The sequence below is a fragment of the Crocodylus siamensis genome, chromosome 5, assembly GCF_052110815.1.
Source record: "Crocodylus siamensis isolate JL-2025a chromosome 5, ASM5211081v1, whole genome shotgun sequence".
Taxonomy (NCBI): domain Eukaryota; kingdom Metazoa; phylum Chordata; order Crocodylia; family Crocodylidae; genus Crocodylus; species Crocodylus siamensis.
Window position 1 is genome coordinate 124,743,930 of NC_143399.1, and position 19,533 is coordinate 124,763,462.

The following is a 19,533-nucleotide window of genomic DNA, read 5'->3' on the forward strand; positions in this document are numbered from 1 at the left end:
CTGACCCATGGAAAGAATTCCAAAAATCTTGGCCCCTAGCTCAATCTCAGTGGCAGTAAAGGAGATTTATATGGAGTCCAAAATAATAATGATGGAAATTGTATATTTATTTTTTGTGCTATGAAACTGGAAACTTTGGCTAACTTTTTTTTTTAACTATATATAAAAATGAAGCATCACCACTGACAATGGTTAAGAGATAATAATTTGCATTCACATTTGGAGTTGGGTCAAATATAAATTACAAAATTTATTTATGAAATATTTTAAAATACTGTTAGTTGGTTACTTGTGCTATATTGTAACTTAGTCACCACCATGGGAGTGATCTCAATTTGCTTGTTTTCTACTATTTTCCCTTCTCAGAAATGAACAGGTTAGGAAAGTTTTCCATTAGATGAATGAAAACAGATTTGCTCTCCATTGCAGTTTGTAGTGTTTAACACAACAGGAAAACTACTTGACAGGCCAGTAGACCTGAATGCTGCCATATTCAATACCAAACTGATCAAAGGCATCTTTTAATATTTCTTTCCTAACTTAGTGAAACTGGAATATTAGGCACAAGAAAGTAAACATGTAAACATCAACCCAAGAAAAGTCATTATTTAGCTTGGAGATCATAGCAATAAGGTTTTACGAGCCAAAAATTATAAATGAAGACAAATGAGCTAATGGTTTACTCTGTAAAAAACAAAACAAAACAAAACAAACACAGAACAAAAAAACCGGCCACACTGAAATGAACTGGATACATGAAAGGGGAACAATAAAATCAGAAGGTTGTTTTGTTTGTGTTTGAGAGGTAAATGCTGTCTCCTGAAAGCCTGCTGAAACAAAATAAGCAGACAAAACTGGAAGTTCTTGGAATCTGTCACGTCTTTGGCATTGGTCAAAGCTCTTCAAATACAAATGTCTGCCCACAGATTATCAGTATCAAAAGCTTATTCACAATCACATCGGTCAAGACCAACAAATATTTATTTCACTGTATAACATGAGCTTATAATGTTAGACTATTTACATAAGTGTTGAGTGAGAGGAAAAGGAGAGAGTGTTTACATCACCAGTTGCCTCTAAATATAAAAAGAAAATATTAAATATGTAATACATGACATCGCACATTTTTGTTTAAATAAAACTTAGCCTCCAGGTCAACTAACTTTCAGGATTCATTGCTTTCTGGGGGAGACTTCTCATTGCAGTACTCTAGGTAGGGCTGGGTAGAATTTGGCTGAGAAACAAAGAGGCATTTTAAAAAGCAACTTATTCTTATACAAATACAGTAAGTCTTCTCCAGACTGTGCCTTTAAAGTATTTTGACTGATATTTTGTCAATGAGATAAAAGTTCTAATGAAAAAATACTAACCCGATAGGCATAAAAAGGTACAACAAGGCACAAAATGAATATTGCAAACATTTTAAAAATACTTTAAGAACCACATTGCAAGTTTCAGAAGTAATCAGTTCACAGAGGGATTTAGATAACTTTCTGGACTATACAAAAGCACAGACATTTTTAAAAATCTAGAAATATCAGGAAAGTGAAATAATGAGAGTCACATAATGTCTCTGTGGAGTTGAGATTTACTACTTGAACTTCTGAATATCTGAGGTGCGAATTGTTTTTAGTGATGGTAGAGTTTCCCTGGCTAGTACTGTGGTTTGCATACCAAAAATAAAAAGGTAACCAAAACAGGTAGTATGCCATCTTTTGTGGAGCAGAAAAGTACTGCTAATAACATTTCTATAGTAGGCCTAATTCTTTCATTCTCTCCTTTATAGTAACTTGTTCATAGAGGAGGAGTCTGGATGATAAATTGGAATCTGATGCATCAAGTCAGTCTAGAGGATAATTGTCTTGGTCCTTGCACTGAAATAGGAATAACATCTTGGAAAGGACAACTTCAAAGACTACAGGTATCTACCGTGAGGGATTAAAGTACATTTCTTTTATGCCAATTGTATGTCATAAGATAAATTATCCTTATCTGGAATCATGACAGTCTATCCTTTTTACATGCATCTTGCCCACTGACATTTGTTGAACGGAATGGGAGAAATGACCATATTTGGTTTGACTTTTCCTCTTAATCTCATCTACAAGTTGCTTATTTAGTACTATTGGTCCCTCTTTAAGTAACCAATGAATGGAGTTATTGTATGTTTTGTGCGAGTTGAATTGCTTGGTAAACTGTCTTGCAAGATGTTTTGTTTGGCTTTTTAGCAATCAGTTAAAATTTCATCTTTCTTTTTTTTCCTAAAAAATCTTTTTACAGTAACTTTGATGAAAGCGAAGTTCTGTTTGGCTTTTGTAGTCACTGTCAAAGCTTTCTGCATGAAAATGCATCAATGTCTAGGGATTTTGCTGTAGAACTCAATATATCCAGCAATGTGACTGGTACAAACAAGGCCACAAATTCAACAATGCTTAGCGAGATTATGTTCTTGACCTTTAGAACATCTCTTGGAAGGAAAAAACATAGAGGAAACAGATGCTTTGAAGAGATACTCCTGAGACTTCTCACTGCATCCCATGAGACATTTTATTTTCATAATCACTGGTATCCTTAGAATATAACTTCCCTTCTTTTATTATGATAATTTCCTTTACTGGGCTGCTACTACATCTGGCTGCTACTACTGGGCAACTACTACTAAGGGGGCATATCACATTATTTTCATTGTTTCAGGAACCTGTAAAACATGGCACCCTGCTGGGTCAGACATCTGGATTTACTGGATTGCTCCTATTTCCATGTTATGACATTTTCCACTGTCACAGGGAATCCCTGTTCCTTCCTTTGAGCTAGAAAGAAGCATAATCTGATGCTAAGTTTACTTTCTTCTGTTAGTATATTTGGATTCCTAAAGCTTACGCACCTGGAATGTCACTTTTAGCAAAAATTTCAAACTGTCTCTGAATTTTACACTCCTGCTTCAGACTGTGCGCAGGCTGAGATTTGCAAAAGTAGAGACTGGAAAGTGAACTTACCTTTGTGCATTTGGCAATGTTCAAATTTCTTTTTCTTCATTTCTGGCCACCTAGAAATAGGGGAGTGGCCACAGGTTCTTTTTCATTGTTCCATTTTCTACATTTGCCTCCTACATAGCAGGGCTAAATTTTGGCTACATCAATATTTTATTTAGTTGAAAGATTTATGCAAGGATGGCAGAAATATGTCATATTATTGGCTTTCCAGTCTCTGTTCATTTGTTCTGAGCTGGGCACATACTACAGATGGACAGAACACACAGTTCCTTGGCTATATCATGTGGAGAACTAAAGAGGAATTATTTTACAAAGTCAAGAAATCCTGGCAGAAAAATCAGGCTCGGCTTCAATTATCCTGGTTTTATGTGCCGAGTTAAGTCCAATGAAGTTTTACCCCTACTGCAGCTCTTGAGGCTATCTTCATAAACAATAACCTCCCTGCCATTCATATAGACATTACACTCAGACCATACTAAAGGCATTTAAATCATGAGTGTCCACACTTTAAAGCTCCTTAATTCGTGTTAAGTTTCCTCTGAGGCATCTGGCAGATGTAAGACGTGATTAACCAATTCATGAAGCCTTCAGTAACCCGGCCATATGTTCATGCATTAATGGTGCAATAAAATAGGAAAAAAGCCACAAAGTTATTATACAAAATATGTGTAATAACTTCATGGGTAGTTCTCATAGCACTCTAAATGGAACATGTGGCCAGGCCAATCAGATGATCTGTGCTCCCAGCCTTCAGAGTACATTGGAGCCCTTCACTCTGCTGTGTCATCAAGGTTGGGAGGTCCAGTCAGCTGATCAGCACTCCCACCCTTGGGACTGCACTGGAGCCCCAGCTGACTGGCACCTCAGGGATACACTAGAGCCAACGGCTCTGATGCCCTCCTGAGGCTGAAAGCACTAATCAGTTAACTGGAGCTCCCAGTGAGACATATTAGGCATTATGATCCTGGGTTCCCCCTGCACTGACAACGGGGCCTGATAGGCATCTGATCCCCAGTCCCACAACTGCACCTCTTGCCATGCACATGCAGAATGGCAGGAGGTGCGATTCTTGGGATCACAGATCAGATCTCATCATACCTTTAACTGAATGTCTGCCAGGGGACCAAGTGTCTTAAAACCCACTTTAGGTAAGGATTAACTCTGGGCTGGGCTACCTAACTCTCATTAGGGTACTTCAGTCTACTCCATGAAGATATTTCAAACAACCTGCAGTCCTCCAGCATCGCAGGATACATCACTTCCACCTCCCAGACAGAGTAGGATAGAGCCCAGGGTGGAGGGCGGGGGTCACTTTAATTAAAGCGGCTCTAACTACAGTGCCTGCAGCATCACATGTATTCAGTGTCCCGCACTTCAAAATGGCAGCAAGGGCACTTAAACTAAAGCTCATTCAATGAGTTTTAATTAAAATGATCCATTACTACTCTGAAGCGCAGGAACACTGAACAGTTGTGGCATGGAGGCTGTTGGAGCACATTAACACGCTCCAGCAATCGAGTCTGCTCTGATGATGCTAATTAGCATGCATCACAGCAGACGTCCTTCATATGTATAGATGCCCCCCCCATGTCCTGACTCCTAGCTATGCACCTGCTGACTAGCCTTCTAGTGGTAAGTCAGAGCTGTGCAGGTAAGAAACGGTATTGACTTTTGATGCCCAACTGCTCACAGCATGTTCTGACTTTAACACAGCTTAACATTTTACAGATTTAGTATGGCTGAAGTAGAACGTGCAACTTTACCTTCACCATAAGACAGGTGAGATAATGCTTTGGTCTTCTCCTTCATACTGCCCTGTCCTTGCGAGTTGGATGCCTGGAATATGCGTTTCCACAAAGAATTTGTTGAAGAATCAAGAATCTGTCCCCAGTATGATGTAGCTGTCGTCTGTTCCATTTGAGGAGATTTAACTACAACCTTATTCAAACAAATCACGCTATACCCATACCTTTGAGAAAGATTACCTATTCAACCATGCAGTATTAACAATGATACTTTTGTCAAAGACTCACAAAATTGTTGGGAACATTTCCACCCCTTTTTCCTCAAAGAAAGCCAAAGGCTTTTTATTATTATGTATATATTAATATACCATTGCAGCATTTGCAATTGGAGCACTGAACCACTAAGTTAGAACAAGCCAACTAGAAAGTAAAAATGACTGTGAACAGAAATAAAAATTACTACTTTCACTGTCACTTCAGTAATGTAAACTAACAAACCTGAAAGTAAAGGGTAACCTTTAACATTTAAAGTATTATTAATCATATAAATAGGGAAATTTCTATTTTAAAAATGTTAATCTGGGCCTGATTGTTCATTTAGAATAGCAACAGACTATGCTAAACTAGACCACACTTCTGACATGTAGGTCTAGTAGTTATTATTCTGGCTACTTTAAAATAAACACAATAACTGTAAAATATGTATCATTCATAATTAATCATGTGCTAAGTTCATTTGCTTTGGACTGGAAGAACAGAGCTGTAATTATGGTCATGCGGCACTTACATCACTAGGCAGTCTGGCTGAAAATCATTAGGAAATGCTACTATACATTGTGTATGCAACAGTTAATTATTAAACTAAAACATCTTGGGTACAATACAAGATGCTAGCAGCTTAATCTACTTAGTTTAGCAAACAGAAGATTCAGAGGTGAAATGATCTAAATATCTAGTTTGAGAGAAGATTCTCTGATAATAGTTTAATCTAGTAAACAAAGACTTCAGATCCAACAACTGGAAGCTGAATCTAGGTAAAAGACTAGAAAGAAGGGAAATGTTTTACAGTGGGGTACAGTTTAATTACTGAAACATCTAACAGATGTAGGACGCACTCTATCAGTTGAAGTTTTTACATTAAGAGTTCATGTATGTCTAAAACATATCCTTCAGTTCAACCAGAAGTTTAATGCATGCACCAGTTGGTTTAATACACGTACCAATTGTAAGGCCTACACTATTAAACTGGGCCTCAGACTAAAATCATGCTGATCTGTTGTGGTTTCAAAATATTTTAATTTCTGAAGTTTTAAAATACATAGCAAAGAGATTTGGTGCCTATGTATTAGTTATTTATAGTCCATAATTTTTTTATATCAAGCAAGACAAAATAAAAACATGGGGGGGCTGTTTTTTTGTTTTTAAAACAAAGTTTATCTTTTTCTATGAAAGGACAGAAGGAATTGCAGATGAATGACAAACAGATTTGGAAATAGCAGGGATAGCCAAAATGAGCGAAGCATGTTTGCAACTCCTTCAGGGCAGGAAGCTACAGGTGGGAATGTACTGTATTGTAGATTTTTATTAAGTCCCCACAGAATTTCACTAATCCCTCCATTCCAGCCCTATAAAGAACATGTATTTGCCACTGTATCCATGAAGGCAGCATAAATTCAGACACATATAAAATTCACAGTACAACATGGTGGAAGCAGGCTCTTCTGTTTGCTGTATCTCTTCGCATTAATCTGTTATATATCATGACAACAATATACAAACATTTTGGTAGCAATGAACAGTACTCAGAGTAAGTGATGAGACTGTAACTAGCAATTTGACTTCGCTCCTTCTCCAAAACTGTATATCAACATGTAGCACCTCTCACCGCTCCCTCATTTTTTTTCCCCCTCTCAAAATCATATAGACTGATTAACCAGTTTGGAACCTGCTTTTACAGAATTAAGCTAAAACAAGATAAAACCTTCTTAAATAAAAATAAATCTACCCACACAAACTGATTCAATTAAATTGGTTAAAAATATACCTGTAGTTCAATTAGTGAAATCTGTCTAGTCGGGATCAAATTCTGTCTACCACTTTATCCTCTGCTAAACTACCTACCACTGTCCCTTGTTTGGCTTGAAAGCAAGTTGGCAGAAAATCTTGAGTATCTTCCTGCTCTGAAGAATGTGTAAAAAGCAACAAAAGTGCCAACTCCAGCAGACCTTCTTCCTACAGCCAGGTTACATGTATCCTTTGCTCCGCCATACATATGTATTAGATCTGAGGACCTGCTCCTTCATATGCAATGCTACCTTCCCAAACAGGTCAAAGGCCCTTAACTTCTCTCTCTTCATGAATTGACAGGAAGTAAAATCTCCTTGCACCCTTTGCTCTACCTTTCTCACATTTAGACACCTCATACTGTCCAAGCCTGTACTCAGACTAATTTCTTTAGCAGCAAAAATACAGAATTGAATACCCGTGAATTTATACTTTCAGAGAGGAGATTTCTTAGATGTTAGAAACCATCAGCTCTTCTTTGATTAAACTTTAGAGAGTGCCAGTCCTTCCCTCTTTACTAGGGTCAGAAAAAATGGTCTTTAACCTCATGATCAAATTCAAATCCAAAACAAACCAACAAAAAACTTTTTCCTAATCTGGCAAAGTTCTATATTTTGTACTAACAGGGTTAGATGTCACCAACTCAACCTTCTCTAAACTCACCCATGCCCAACTGTACTTCCCACTGTGGTGCTGGAGAGATGCTGTTAAAAAACTAAATAAAATAACAACAATAATAAGCAATAAATAACTAACATAAAGTATTAGTTGCTTAAAAAAAATAAAGAAAGAGCAGTATAACTAGTAGGGCATGATCCCAGTAGTTCCACACCACCTGTTGCTACTATCTAGAAATAATTTTAAGTGGAAAAATCCTTGAAAAAAAAAAATTCACAAAAAGGAATGATAGTATTCCTGATAGGTACATGAACAAAAGCAATATGATTTATAATATTAATAAGTATTTTACATACACTGCCTCTAGGATTGAAATGAAGTTGAAAGAAATTACATAAAAAGTAGAGCGCAAAGGTCACTCCACTAAGCTAAATATGGCAGCATTGTACCAATATCTGGAATCTAGCTACAGGAGAATGTGAGAACATATGAACCATCCCAAGGACCTATGACAGATTTATCATAGTGGAAGTAAATCAAATTTTCACCAGAGACTATATGCTAATTATTAAAAACAGCAAGACTAAAACTTCCGATAGTTTCTAAAAATTACAGCTTCTGAAAACAATGCTTTTTGCAAAGTTCAATTATCTATGTTTATAAAAAACAAACCCAAAGTTTGCTGATCAATTTAACAGATGGTGGACATTGTTAAGTCCTGAGAGAATTACACTTACTGGAATGAATTTGCTTAAAATTTATACTTAACCTTGATTGCTGGGTTTTTGGTTGTAGCCATGTTGGAAAGGTGATTGTGCCTAAAAGCTTGCAAATAACTTTGTTCCAACTACTCAGTCTAATAAAAGATATCACATCTACCCAACGAACCTTGCCTACTTAACCTTGAAATCTTTCTGTCAGTAAGTGATCCTCTTTGCAAACTGAAGTGTTCTTTGTTCTACAGATGCTTCTGTTATCATGTAAAAATGCCAGCCTGCCACTTTGCAAAATTCCTTCTTATTTACATTCAAATTTTGCTTCCACTGAAATCATCTGCTGTTGTAAGACTAACTTCAAAGATACTATTACTGTTTTTTGATCACATACAACAAGCACCTTTTTTCAGAAATCACCTGCAGGAAATTGGAATACGTATTATATGTAAGAAAATAGGGTAACAGCAGTATCTGCTGCTCAGGGAGCAAGAGCAAAAGTAAAAGTCTGTGTGAAATCCAGATGGAGCAGAACAGTGAGCAGGCTTGATTCCCTAGCTGTTGCTATTCAATTGCTTAATTTTCATATTACGTTTCAAAATCAAGGTGCATTATCTGTCATATTCTAGGGCGTGCTGTATGAAAGAATGCAGTATTTGGAATTTAAAGGTTTCCTTTGCCGCCATATTTTGAACAAGGTTATCCTAACTTTCACATCCAACTGTGTTACTCCCACTGCATCCACACCAAGTTTTGTGTAGTCTTTTTATTTTTAAAACAACAACAGATTTTCACTTCTTGGCATTTGCCTTTCCCCCAATTCCACTTATTGTATAAAATTAAGTCAAGATTGATTGTGGCAATTTATTTAGTAGCTCTAATATCAAATGTTGGAGAGCGAGATGGCAAAAAGGAAATAAAAAAGTCCTTCATACGAATAAACTGGTGATCATTATTTAATACAACATCATACCATTTGATTAAAAAAGAGAAGGGGCATTTTGTGCAATAGAAACCATATTTTGACATTATTTGGTAACATCACGGGAACGATGAAAATATTTATTCTTTGATTAGGTTCCCAGAGAGAGCAATATTTACAAGGGTTATCTAGCAGTCATAAAATTAGGCTGTTAATAGTGACAGGCATTTTTTCTTTTGTAATATTTTAAACAAAGAGGGCATTAATAGCATTAATAACTATAACGATCAGACATCTGAGTCATCACTCAATCCAGACGCCATTCAACCATTATATCAAAACTATCCTGTGCTGTACAAACCCTTTGAACCTTTTAAATGAGCCTGGATAAAGTCCCTCCTTTCCCAAAAGGATTTCCTATTGTAAACATATGCGCTATCACAAACACGGCATTTTGAAAAACCATCCTTCCCTTCTACAGATAGATGAGTTTTGTATAGAACATAATCAGTGGAAGAATAACCCCAAAGGTGTTTTCCTGTCTTTTTCGTGTTAATAAAATCAAAATTCTTCTACTCGTCACTTTTATAAGTTAATAGTAAAAGACACAGCCTTGCAAAATATTTACATGTCTTTGCTTTCAGACACATTGTTTTGAATATATGAACTATATATTCATATAGTTCTGACACATCTTTGTAGGTGGCAAAACCACATTTTATAGCATGTTTTACATGCTCTTAACAGACAAAAGTCTCCACCAACAGGAGCTGCTTTCTAGTCTGAAAAACTATTTAGCAACAATGACTTTTTCTTTGCTAATTGCCTAACAGAACTAATTGCCAGGTCTAGAAAACAAGATGCAATCTGTTCTAAATGGAATGGCATGTATGAGAATAATGTCGATGTTATGGTTAGAGGAACATTTCTTTCTACAGGAACTCGACATTCTAAACATTTTCCCCTTTATTAAAAAAGCACTTTCTTAGTTTAATGTTTATGAGGCATAAAATGTTCTAGAGAGGCACAGTGTATTCAAACTATCTTCTAACACATTCCATCCAAATAAAAATACAACAAACCATTGTGCAGGACTGTTTGAAGAATAAATAAAAATTCTTCCGTGTACTTTCTTTCACCACAGTTCCACTGAACTGCTTGTGGGGAAATCTGAACACTAGCTGGGAGCTTCTGTCTCTAAGTACTGTTGGTATGTCAAAAGCTTTTCCTTCCCTAACTAAACTTCTCTTTAAATTACATTCAGATTTCTGTGGTAGCATAATAATTTCAATATGGGATGCATTTCAGTATTTTGGTAAAGGTTTCTTTTCTATTTCCACTCCTAGTTATTTCAGGTTTAGGTTTTTTTTCATTCCAGCCTCCATGCAGGACATACTACCCCCCCCCAATATTTACCTGTGAGGTCTTAATAGGGGTTATTCTGAACTCCTCTATCTATGACATCAAGAAATGTATTAAAATGGTATCTTTTAAGATATGTAGCAGGATTTTTTTGGTGCATCAGAAAATGTGTCAAATCAAGGTAGTAATTTGAGACTTAATGGACCAAGAAGAAGGCATCACAAAACAGAATGGTTTTAGTTTCTAAGGGACTTGGGAATTTCAAATATATGTACATCCCTGCACTTCAAGTTTCAGAGCCAAATAAAAAAAACCAGAAAAACTCTTAACATCTCTTTACTCTTTAACATCTTCATCAATGATCTGGATTCAGGAGTTAGATATGAACTGGCCAAGTTCACTAATGATACTAAATTATGGGAGAGAGCGGTTAAACCACAGGACAGGCTGGGGATACAGGGCTGTGGCAGGGCACTGTTGGTGCCTGCCACTTCAAGGGCCGAGCCAAGCAGTGAGCAGGTGTTTGATTGCAGTGGCCATTTTAGATCCCAGGCTGCCTATATAAACAGGGCAGTTTGCTGCTGGCAGTGCAGGCAGTAACACTGCCTGGTTGCAAGGCTTCATGCAACATCTTGGAGGTAAGGGCAGGAGCTGTAGGGGATGGTCTGGATGCTCCTGGTCCTGGGCATGACCTAAAACTGTACCTGCCAGGAGTGGGTGGCCTGGTGGGGTTCTCAGTGGCACGGGAGCCCCCAGGAAATGCCAGGCCAGTTACTACCTCGGTGAAAGGCAAGTAGGGGCACTTTAACCCCAGCCCTCACCTTTGGGTGGGCCAAACACCAACAGAGCAGGGTAGGCCAGGTAAGCTTCTGGACGTGCCTGAATCTGCTGGGGGGAGTGACCCTGCAGGGTCATGCACGCTTCCAGGAGCACGTGAGCTAGGAATGGGGGACCCCAATCCCTAAGTGCAGGTAGGAGGCAAAAACCCAACTGAGGCACTCTGCTGGTCAATGCTGGGGCCAGGACCGAAAGGGTCAAAAGGGCCAGGGGCCCACTGCAAGGGATGCCCATGATGACCGAAGAAGCTCATGGTCTCGACTGGCCTGAGACGGGGCCAGGACTTATGGAAGTCGAAAGTCCCATAATTGGGGGCCACAGCTAATGGGTAAAGGAGACAGTTGAGGCAACTGCCTGAGATGCCATCTACGAGGTTCGGGCCAAAGTGTAAGGGTGGAACAGAGCTGCGGATAGCCCCCCCAATATTGGGGTGTACAATGGGCAGCCTCCCACCTTAATTAACAGCCTAATTAATTACCAACAAGGTGTTGCGGGCAATACAGGTGGGCGGCGTGCTCAGAGGCAGGTGGGGAAACTAGCTCTGTGGCCAGTCAGGGACCCCACTTTGCCACAAGGGTGACTTGGACACACTCTTAAGGTGAACTGACCAAAACCTGACAGCCTTCAATCCAGAGAAGGGCAAGGTGCTGCACCTCAGCAGGAAGAACCCTCAGCATACTTTCAGGCTCGGCAGTGCTACACTCAGCACCATGACTGAAAGGGACTTGGGGGTCTTGATTGAACACAAGATGAGTATGAGCCACCAATATGATGCTGTGGCTGGCGAAGCTAACCAAACTCTGATGTGCATCCACCGATGCATCTCAAGCAAAACCAGGGAAGTCACCCTCCTGCTTTACTCAGCCATGGTGAAACTGCAACTGGAGTACTATGTCCAATATTGGGCCCCCCATTTCAGGAAGGATGTGGAGAAGCTTGAGAGAGTCCAGAGGAGAGCCACTCGTATGATCCAAGGCCTGGAGGGAAGGTCATATGAGGAGAGGCTGAAGGATTTAGGACTCGTCAGTTTGGAGAAGAGAAGGCTCAGGGGGGACTTGGTGGCAGCCTACAATTACATAAGAGGGGTACATCAGAACTTGGGAGAACACTTGTTCACCAGAGGTCCACAAGGGATCACAAGGTCTAATATCCATAAACTCTGAAGGAAGACCGAAGGAAGGCTGATTTAGACTGGATATAAGAAAAGAGTTCGTTACAGTGCGTGTGCCCAGGGTCTGGAACAAACTACCCCAGAGGCAGTGCAAGCACCTACTCTGGACTCCTTCAAAAAAGAGGTGGATATATTTCTTGCTGGGTTACTTGATCCCAGCTGACTTCCCACCTATGGCGGTGGAGCTGGACCTGATGATCTCTTGACGTCCCTTCCAGCCCCTAATGTCTATGAAATCTATGAACACCCCCTCCCCAGGCAAATCTTGGACAAAATGTTTTGTTTTACCTGGCTTTGATCAAAGCCATGGAAAAGCAGTTTATTTAGTTTTCTAACTGAAATCATGGACTTCTCTAGGTTCTCCTGGAATCTAGCATAAGCTTGCTAATATATTTATGGACCAGCCCTGAGTATGAGATTCATGAAGCAGCTCAAAACAAGGATTCAGTATATACTGCAATAGTTTGACGCAGATTTAATATAAGACTTTATGAACATATATGTCCTGCAATATGTTTTAAAGGTCAGATAGCTTGGAATCTTTTTAAAAGAAATGCAAGCCAACATTATCTTCAAGCAATCATTTGAGATATAGGAATATTCCCCCTCTTATTGTAAACACTTGTTTCTAAGCACTTTCCTTTGGTTCCTGACCTAGATTTCCTATCTGCTTCATTAAAATACTGGTACAACTCCAGCGACAAATTATTATATGCTTCTGAGTCTGCTGCCAAGCACACTAGGGAGCCCCCTGAGCTCCTGTGGGATGCTCTATCCACCCCAACAGTGCAGCATTCATGAGCCTGGTACCTTGAGATATGTAGAAAAAACATTTAAAGCTGTGTCTATGTCTGAATCGTTAAATCTCTCCGAATTGATTTGGAGGGTTCTAATTCAATTTGGAGAGAATAAAGGGTCTCCTGATTCAATTCAGATATTTGGCCACCGAATCATGCTGAATCTCCACTAAGTTGAATCACAGACTAAAGATTTGAACAGGCCTAGTACTTATCTGCCTGAAACACCTACAAGAACACAGTTTAGACCCAGATTTACAACATCAACACGTTGCACAAAATCATCTATTTCATCCTCACCCACAACAACTTTACTTTCAACAGCTGTCACTTCATCCAAACAATGACCATGACTGTGGCATGAAGATGGCCTCCTGATGTGCCAACCTCTTCTGACCCAGCTTGAAGAAAAATCTGTAGGAAACCGTGCCATCAAACATGCATTATACCTGAGCTACGTAGATGATATTTTCATCATCTGGACCAAACACCTAGGCTTGCTTATGGACTTCTATCACAGATAACCCATTGCCACCCTTCTATCAAATTATGTCTGGAATATTCTTACACTAACATCAACTTTCTAGCTATAACGATCCATATTTGTGGTGGCACCCTACAAACCACTATATACAGAAAACCCATGAACCACCAGTTACATCCACAAAACCAGCAACTATACCAGACACATCCAGTCAGGCCCACAGATACAACAGCACTGGCTCTGAGGAGAATACCTGTGACATCTACTTCACCAGCCTGAAAACTGGTTTTACCCAGCAAGGACATTTCAGCCAAGAAACAAGTTTGCATCTTTCAACAAGCCACACAATAACCTACTAATACCAAAAGAAAAACCCCATGGCTAGATCTAGCCCAGAGAGTCACTTCATTTGGACCACCAGGCTACCAGAAGTAGGGTAGTGTGGCATGCTGCAGAACCCAGAGCCCCTGAGCTCCAGCGGACATGGTTAGAAGGTAAAGAAAGGGTACTACAACTTTGCTTGTCCTGCAGCTGCCAGTCTCAATGCTGTCTCCATTGGCACTGAGTGAAATATAACCCCTTAAAATGGCTTTTTTATAGAATACATGGGAAAAACCATGTTAGTTTAAAGAATTAATACTCTTCCAAATGTGCAAGGTAAGTAAATTTACAGATCCTTACCAGTTCTTGAGTATCTTGCATTAATGGCAAAAATGTAGCTTCCAAAATAGCAACTTGGTCAGGGCTGAGTTTCTGCCACAGACTAATCAACATAATCACCAGATGGGTGGCACTCTTCAACTTTATGAATGCCTGGAACAAATTGGCTTGGTTTTCCTGTGCAGCATCTGCTAAAGCTATTACCTGCAAGAATTACAAACTTCTGTTAGGTATAATTTTACCATACTCGCGCACACAACACTAAAATTGCATTTGGCACACTTTCATTTTTCTTTAGAAAATCCTGATGAACTCTTGTCTTCCATAAACACAAACCACAGAGAGTATTAAATGAGTTATCATTTGTCTGAATTTGTCTTTTGTGCATTCAAGGTCATTTAAAATCCATATGGTAGTAGGATTAATCTATTACAATCAGTGTAAAGAGGTTTCTATTTAATGCATATTCTATGATAAGGCATTCCCCAGGTTGAGCCCCATCATATAATGTAACACAATAGTCCCTGACAAACTGTAAACATTCAGGTTTATACCACACATGATGCTAATCCCTGTATGACCAGCAGCCCTGAAGGACTCATCAAAAGTACTGAACATATTTTCTCTCTCTTAAGACAGTTATTTTTAGTTATTTCAGTTAAAGCTGTTATTTTCAGTTATTTCTACATGAAAATAATTACTGCCTTATTATTTTGTTAGGGGGGGTATGTGTGCATAGTTTGTACCAGTTACTTCAACAATAATGTAGATGTTCTGGCATGTGACTGGTTGATACCATTTTAACATAAATGGCAGACACGGGACCACACAGATCTTGAAAAGAAAATTCATTTTGTGCTTGCTTGAAATGGTACCTTAATTTCCTGTAAGCTGGTATGATATTTTATCCTTGTCAGTTCTTAAGTAAAGAAAAAAACAAAACCGGAAGCATTGGAGAGTACTAAATGTTATTTTATTTATTTTAGATGTGTTACATTAATATAGATATTATTACCGACTTCCCATACATAAACACATAGCATTACCTTGCAGAAGTGCAAGAAAAAACATTCTTTGACTTAAGGGGGAGTTATTAAGGGATGTACCCAAATTGTCAGTTTTTTATATAAAATACTGAAACATCTACTAGTCATTATGAACTAGCAATATAGCTTCCCATTTTGTTTTCTATATACCAGGAATAGATTCTTCCATGCTGCCCACACTAAATGAGTTTTATTTTAAAAATCAGTAGTACCTGGTAGCTTAAAATTGGGCACTTAACCAGAACTTCCCTGGTCTCCTCTCTGTCAGTAACTCTATGCACTGCTTATTCAAAGCTTGGTTTGCAGAAGTTCTGATCATTTGTAGCTACCATTTATATCAACACAAAGCACCGCCCTTAACTTCTTTTACCTTTATTTACTCATGTATAAAATGGAAACATCACCACTATTAAGGAGGACAAGGGTTGGCAAACTTTTAGGAGTGATGGGCTGAATTAACAGAGTTCAGTGAAAAGATGAGGTTTGCAGACTGTATAACATTGCCTGGCAGGCCAGATTTGACCCAGGGGCCATAGGCTTCCAATCCCTGAAGTGTGCATACTATTAAGTCTTGATTTTGTAGACTACTGTATGACACTTACGTGAAAGTCATACACAACTAATATAAAAAATAATTTACTATGTAAAGCAAAGGTATGTCAATTTATTAAAGCTCAGCAATCTCTTAAAAAGGCAAAAATACTATGCTATGCATCTTCATCCTAGAAACAAAGCCAACCAGCTGTTAGCATTTGTTTAAGGAAGCCTATTTTTAAAGTGTAACACTGGCACTAGAGATGTGTGTGTTCCCTCCAGATTCCCACGTGCCCAGAAACAAAGACAGAGACTTTGAGGAAGTCATACATATGAAGTATTTCAAACAAAATGTGTTGATAGCTTTTTTGTTTTACATTTTAGGATTTAAGGTTTTCAAGTAAAAAGGGAACTTAAAGGGTCCCTCTCGAGTCCAAACACTGTATCAACTAAAGCCAAATAGTGAAGCAGAGGCCTGCTTAGCTGCACTAAGGAAAAAAGTCCAAGTCATAAAAGGTAGTGTGAAATTAATCCTAAAAAGTGAGAGCTGCCAAAATACGCTCTAAAATTAGTTACAGGAAAGCAGCAGCATTGTAGATATGTATTATATGATATCAACATGGTCACATAGTTCCTTTACCTTAATAAAGTGGCACTGTTCATGTTGCATACTGCATACAGTACACCCATGATATAGTTGCTAGCCTACAGCAAAAAAATGGGGCATTAGGTCCAGCTCAAATAATTACATGTTCCCTTTGGAAAAGGTTCACTAAGCAAAAGTTAAAAACTGGACAATGGCAAAGGGAATCTGAGAAGCTCTGATAGCTCAGCAGGCAACTCTTAAGAACAGGACATTCATTTTAATGCCTTACCCCCCCCTCATCACTAAAGTTTTAGGGTTGCCATCATGTCAGAATTTTCATAACAGTTCTAGCTGCAGCCTCTTTAAGACAAAAAATCTATACATAAGCCTCTCTGCAGATGACTAGTTTTTCAGCCCATATTTTACCAGGAAGTAGCTGAAAATGAGAAGAGTCTGCTTACTCCATCTTAGATCCTAATAAGGCAACGGACACACTAGGAAAAAAATAGTGTTTTTGTTCAGAAAAAAGATTTAAGATACAGGCTCTCTTGTTTCCATATACAACACAAAACCAATGCCAAGACCTATATCCTCTTTCATTGTTACATTACATATGCATACATAGAATCATGGAGGTGATTTATGTGATAAATACAACACTATAATAAACAGGATCCGTTATGCACTGAGAACTGTATCACCTCAACCTCGTGTGAATAGGTGACTGTCCAATCTGAGAGGATATAGATAACAACTTGTAGAAAACTGTTCTTTCTCCCCAAGGAGTGTTTCATAGGGACGTCACGGCTGTCAAATAAGTAATCTTTCCTGTGCAATGTGTTTTGGGGAATCTTGGGAGGGTACATTTATTTATTTATTTGTTTATTTATTCACTCAGTTTATATGCCACCCTTCCCAACAATGGCTCAGGGCAATTTATAAGAAAACAGAAAAAATTTAAAATAATAAGTGACAAGAGGACTAAAGCAATTTAAAATGGAACAATGTAGCAGGGACTCAAAGGGGATGCCACAGAAGGCTAAGCTTGCTGTGTGGGTCTGGCAGCTGGGCAAAGGCTAGCTGCTAGGAAGCAAGCAGGCCAGTGACAACAGGGGTAGATGCTACCAGGCAGTGACTACCCTGGAGCTAGCTGTGCTGAAGAAAGCAACCCAGGGGAGACCTCAATGTAGCGCAGGAGTAAAGGATGCAAGAAACTGGGTGAAACTTCAGCAAAGGAGGGCAAGCTGGCCACCAATCCAAAGCAGAAACCCCAGTATGTTGCTGCAGAGCCACCTGACAAGAAGGGATGGGGCTCTGGGGCACGTAAGACCAATGCCACAGACCAAGCAGGCAGTCTGGCCCTGGAGTCTGCAAGGAGAGGACCTCCTGGAGGAGACGGCTGCAGGAGATGGATTGGCAGGCACCTGAGCTATCCCATAGCTAGAAGGAGAGAACTGAGGGGCTTATGGCAAAGATCCAGAGTGACGTGGATTTTACTTTTTAGGTTCAGAACAGCAGTTTCCTGGTATTTATACTAGGATTAAATTTGAAACTGTAGGACTTGGTGGTGGCTGTAGGGGAGGACAACAGCCACAGAGGGGTGGGACACTGGGACAGGCTGCCTCCACTGTACCAGCCCTCAGCCATGTGAGTCCAGGGAAAAGCTAAGTCCAGTGGAAGCAGCCTGGCCTGGATCCAGAGGGCTGAGGGCTGGTACAGAGGAAGCAGCCTGGCCTGCAGTCAAGGATACAGAGGGCCTGCAGTCAGGAATTCAGATAGCCAGGGCCAGAGGAAGAACTTAAAGTAACATCTGTGAGGCACGGGCATGGACATGGCTACAGGGGAGAATGGAGGCCATGAACACAGCTGATAAGGTGACTAGTGCCCTGAGGCACTATTAGGGCCAGAAGGACTACAACTTAGTGCTCAAGGGGCAAGGCTGAGGTGGACTGGGCTTAGCCGGGGACCCTGTGGACAGCCTCCTGAAACCCTGTAAGTTGCATCAAGGTGTGGCAGGCAAGGTAAAAAGAAAGTATACCCCAAGAAGCAAGAGTGGAGACAGCAGTCACATGGCCACCAAGGAGCACCACAGCCAACCCTGGGGGCCAGATCCTGCTACAAACTAGAATATCAAAGTAGAAACCTCCTAAACAGCAACTCATTCTTGTTTTGTTTGGTGAATGCCTGTCCAAATACAAAGGTCTTAAACAGCTTCCAAAAGATGTCCAGGCTTGGGCCCTAGGAAGCCTGAAGAGGGAACGAGTGCCAGAGCCGAGGAGCAACTGCGGAGAACGACCTCCCATATTTTTACCAGGCAGACTTGGTGCGCTGACAGTACTTGTAGGAGGTGGCTCTTACCTGACCATAGGGATCGTGATGGGGCATAAGTGAAAAGGCAGTCTGTTACATTTGTAGGGCCCAGACCATTTAAGGGTCTTATAGATCAAAACTAGCACCTTGAATTGTGTTTGTAAAACCACTGGTAGTCCATCAGACTCTGGAGCACTGGAGTTATATGCTTCTGGTGACATATCCCTGTCAGAAGGCAGACCATCATGTTCTGCACTAACTGCAGCTTCTGGACGGTTTTTAAGGGCAGTCCTAAATAGGATGCATTGTATTAATTTAGCCTTAAGGTTACAAAGGCATGGATAATGGCATGGATAATGGTGGCCATATCAGAGTCACAAGATGAAAGGGTCACAGCCTTCCTACAAGAGCTGGAAAAAGATGCTCCTGGCTACAGCTGCTACCTGAAGATCCAAGTGCAGCAGAGGATCCAGGAACACCACAAGACTGAGTGATAAGGAGAGGCTGAACCCCAGTGATAGGTGTCCCACTTCCCCCTAAGTCACGTGATCTGCCTTCCACCATCATTTCTGTCTTGTCTGGATTCAGGTTCCATGGGTTCACCTGCAGCCAAGTCCCTAACTGCAGCCAAGCACTGGGAATGAACTGAGACTGCAAGGCCAGAGTCAGAAGAAAAGGAGAGGTAGGCCTG

At 39.9% G+C, this 19,533-nt stretch overlaps 1 protein-coding gene across 7 annotated transcripts in view; it reads right to left on the reverse strand.

Moving 5' to 3' along the window:
- BBS9 (Bardet-Biedl syndrome 9) overlaps positions 1–19,533 on the reverse strand; it is a 482,129-nt gene that overhangs the window by 215,213 nt on the left and 247,383 nt on the right. For all 7 annotated transcript variants that reach the window (XM_090050217.1, XM_090050216.1, XM_090050215.1 and 4 more), the window contains one exon: positions 14,388–14,570. In XM_090050217.1, coding sequence (XP_089906343.1) covers positions 14,388–14,570 — 183 coding nt within the window. The remainder of the gene's footprint in view (positions 1–14,387; positions 14,571–19,533) is intronic.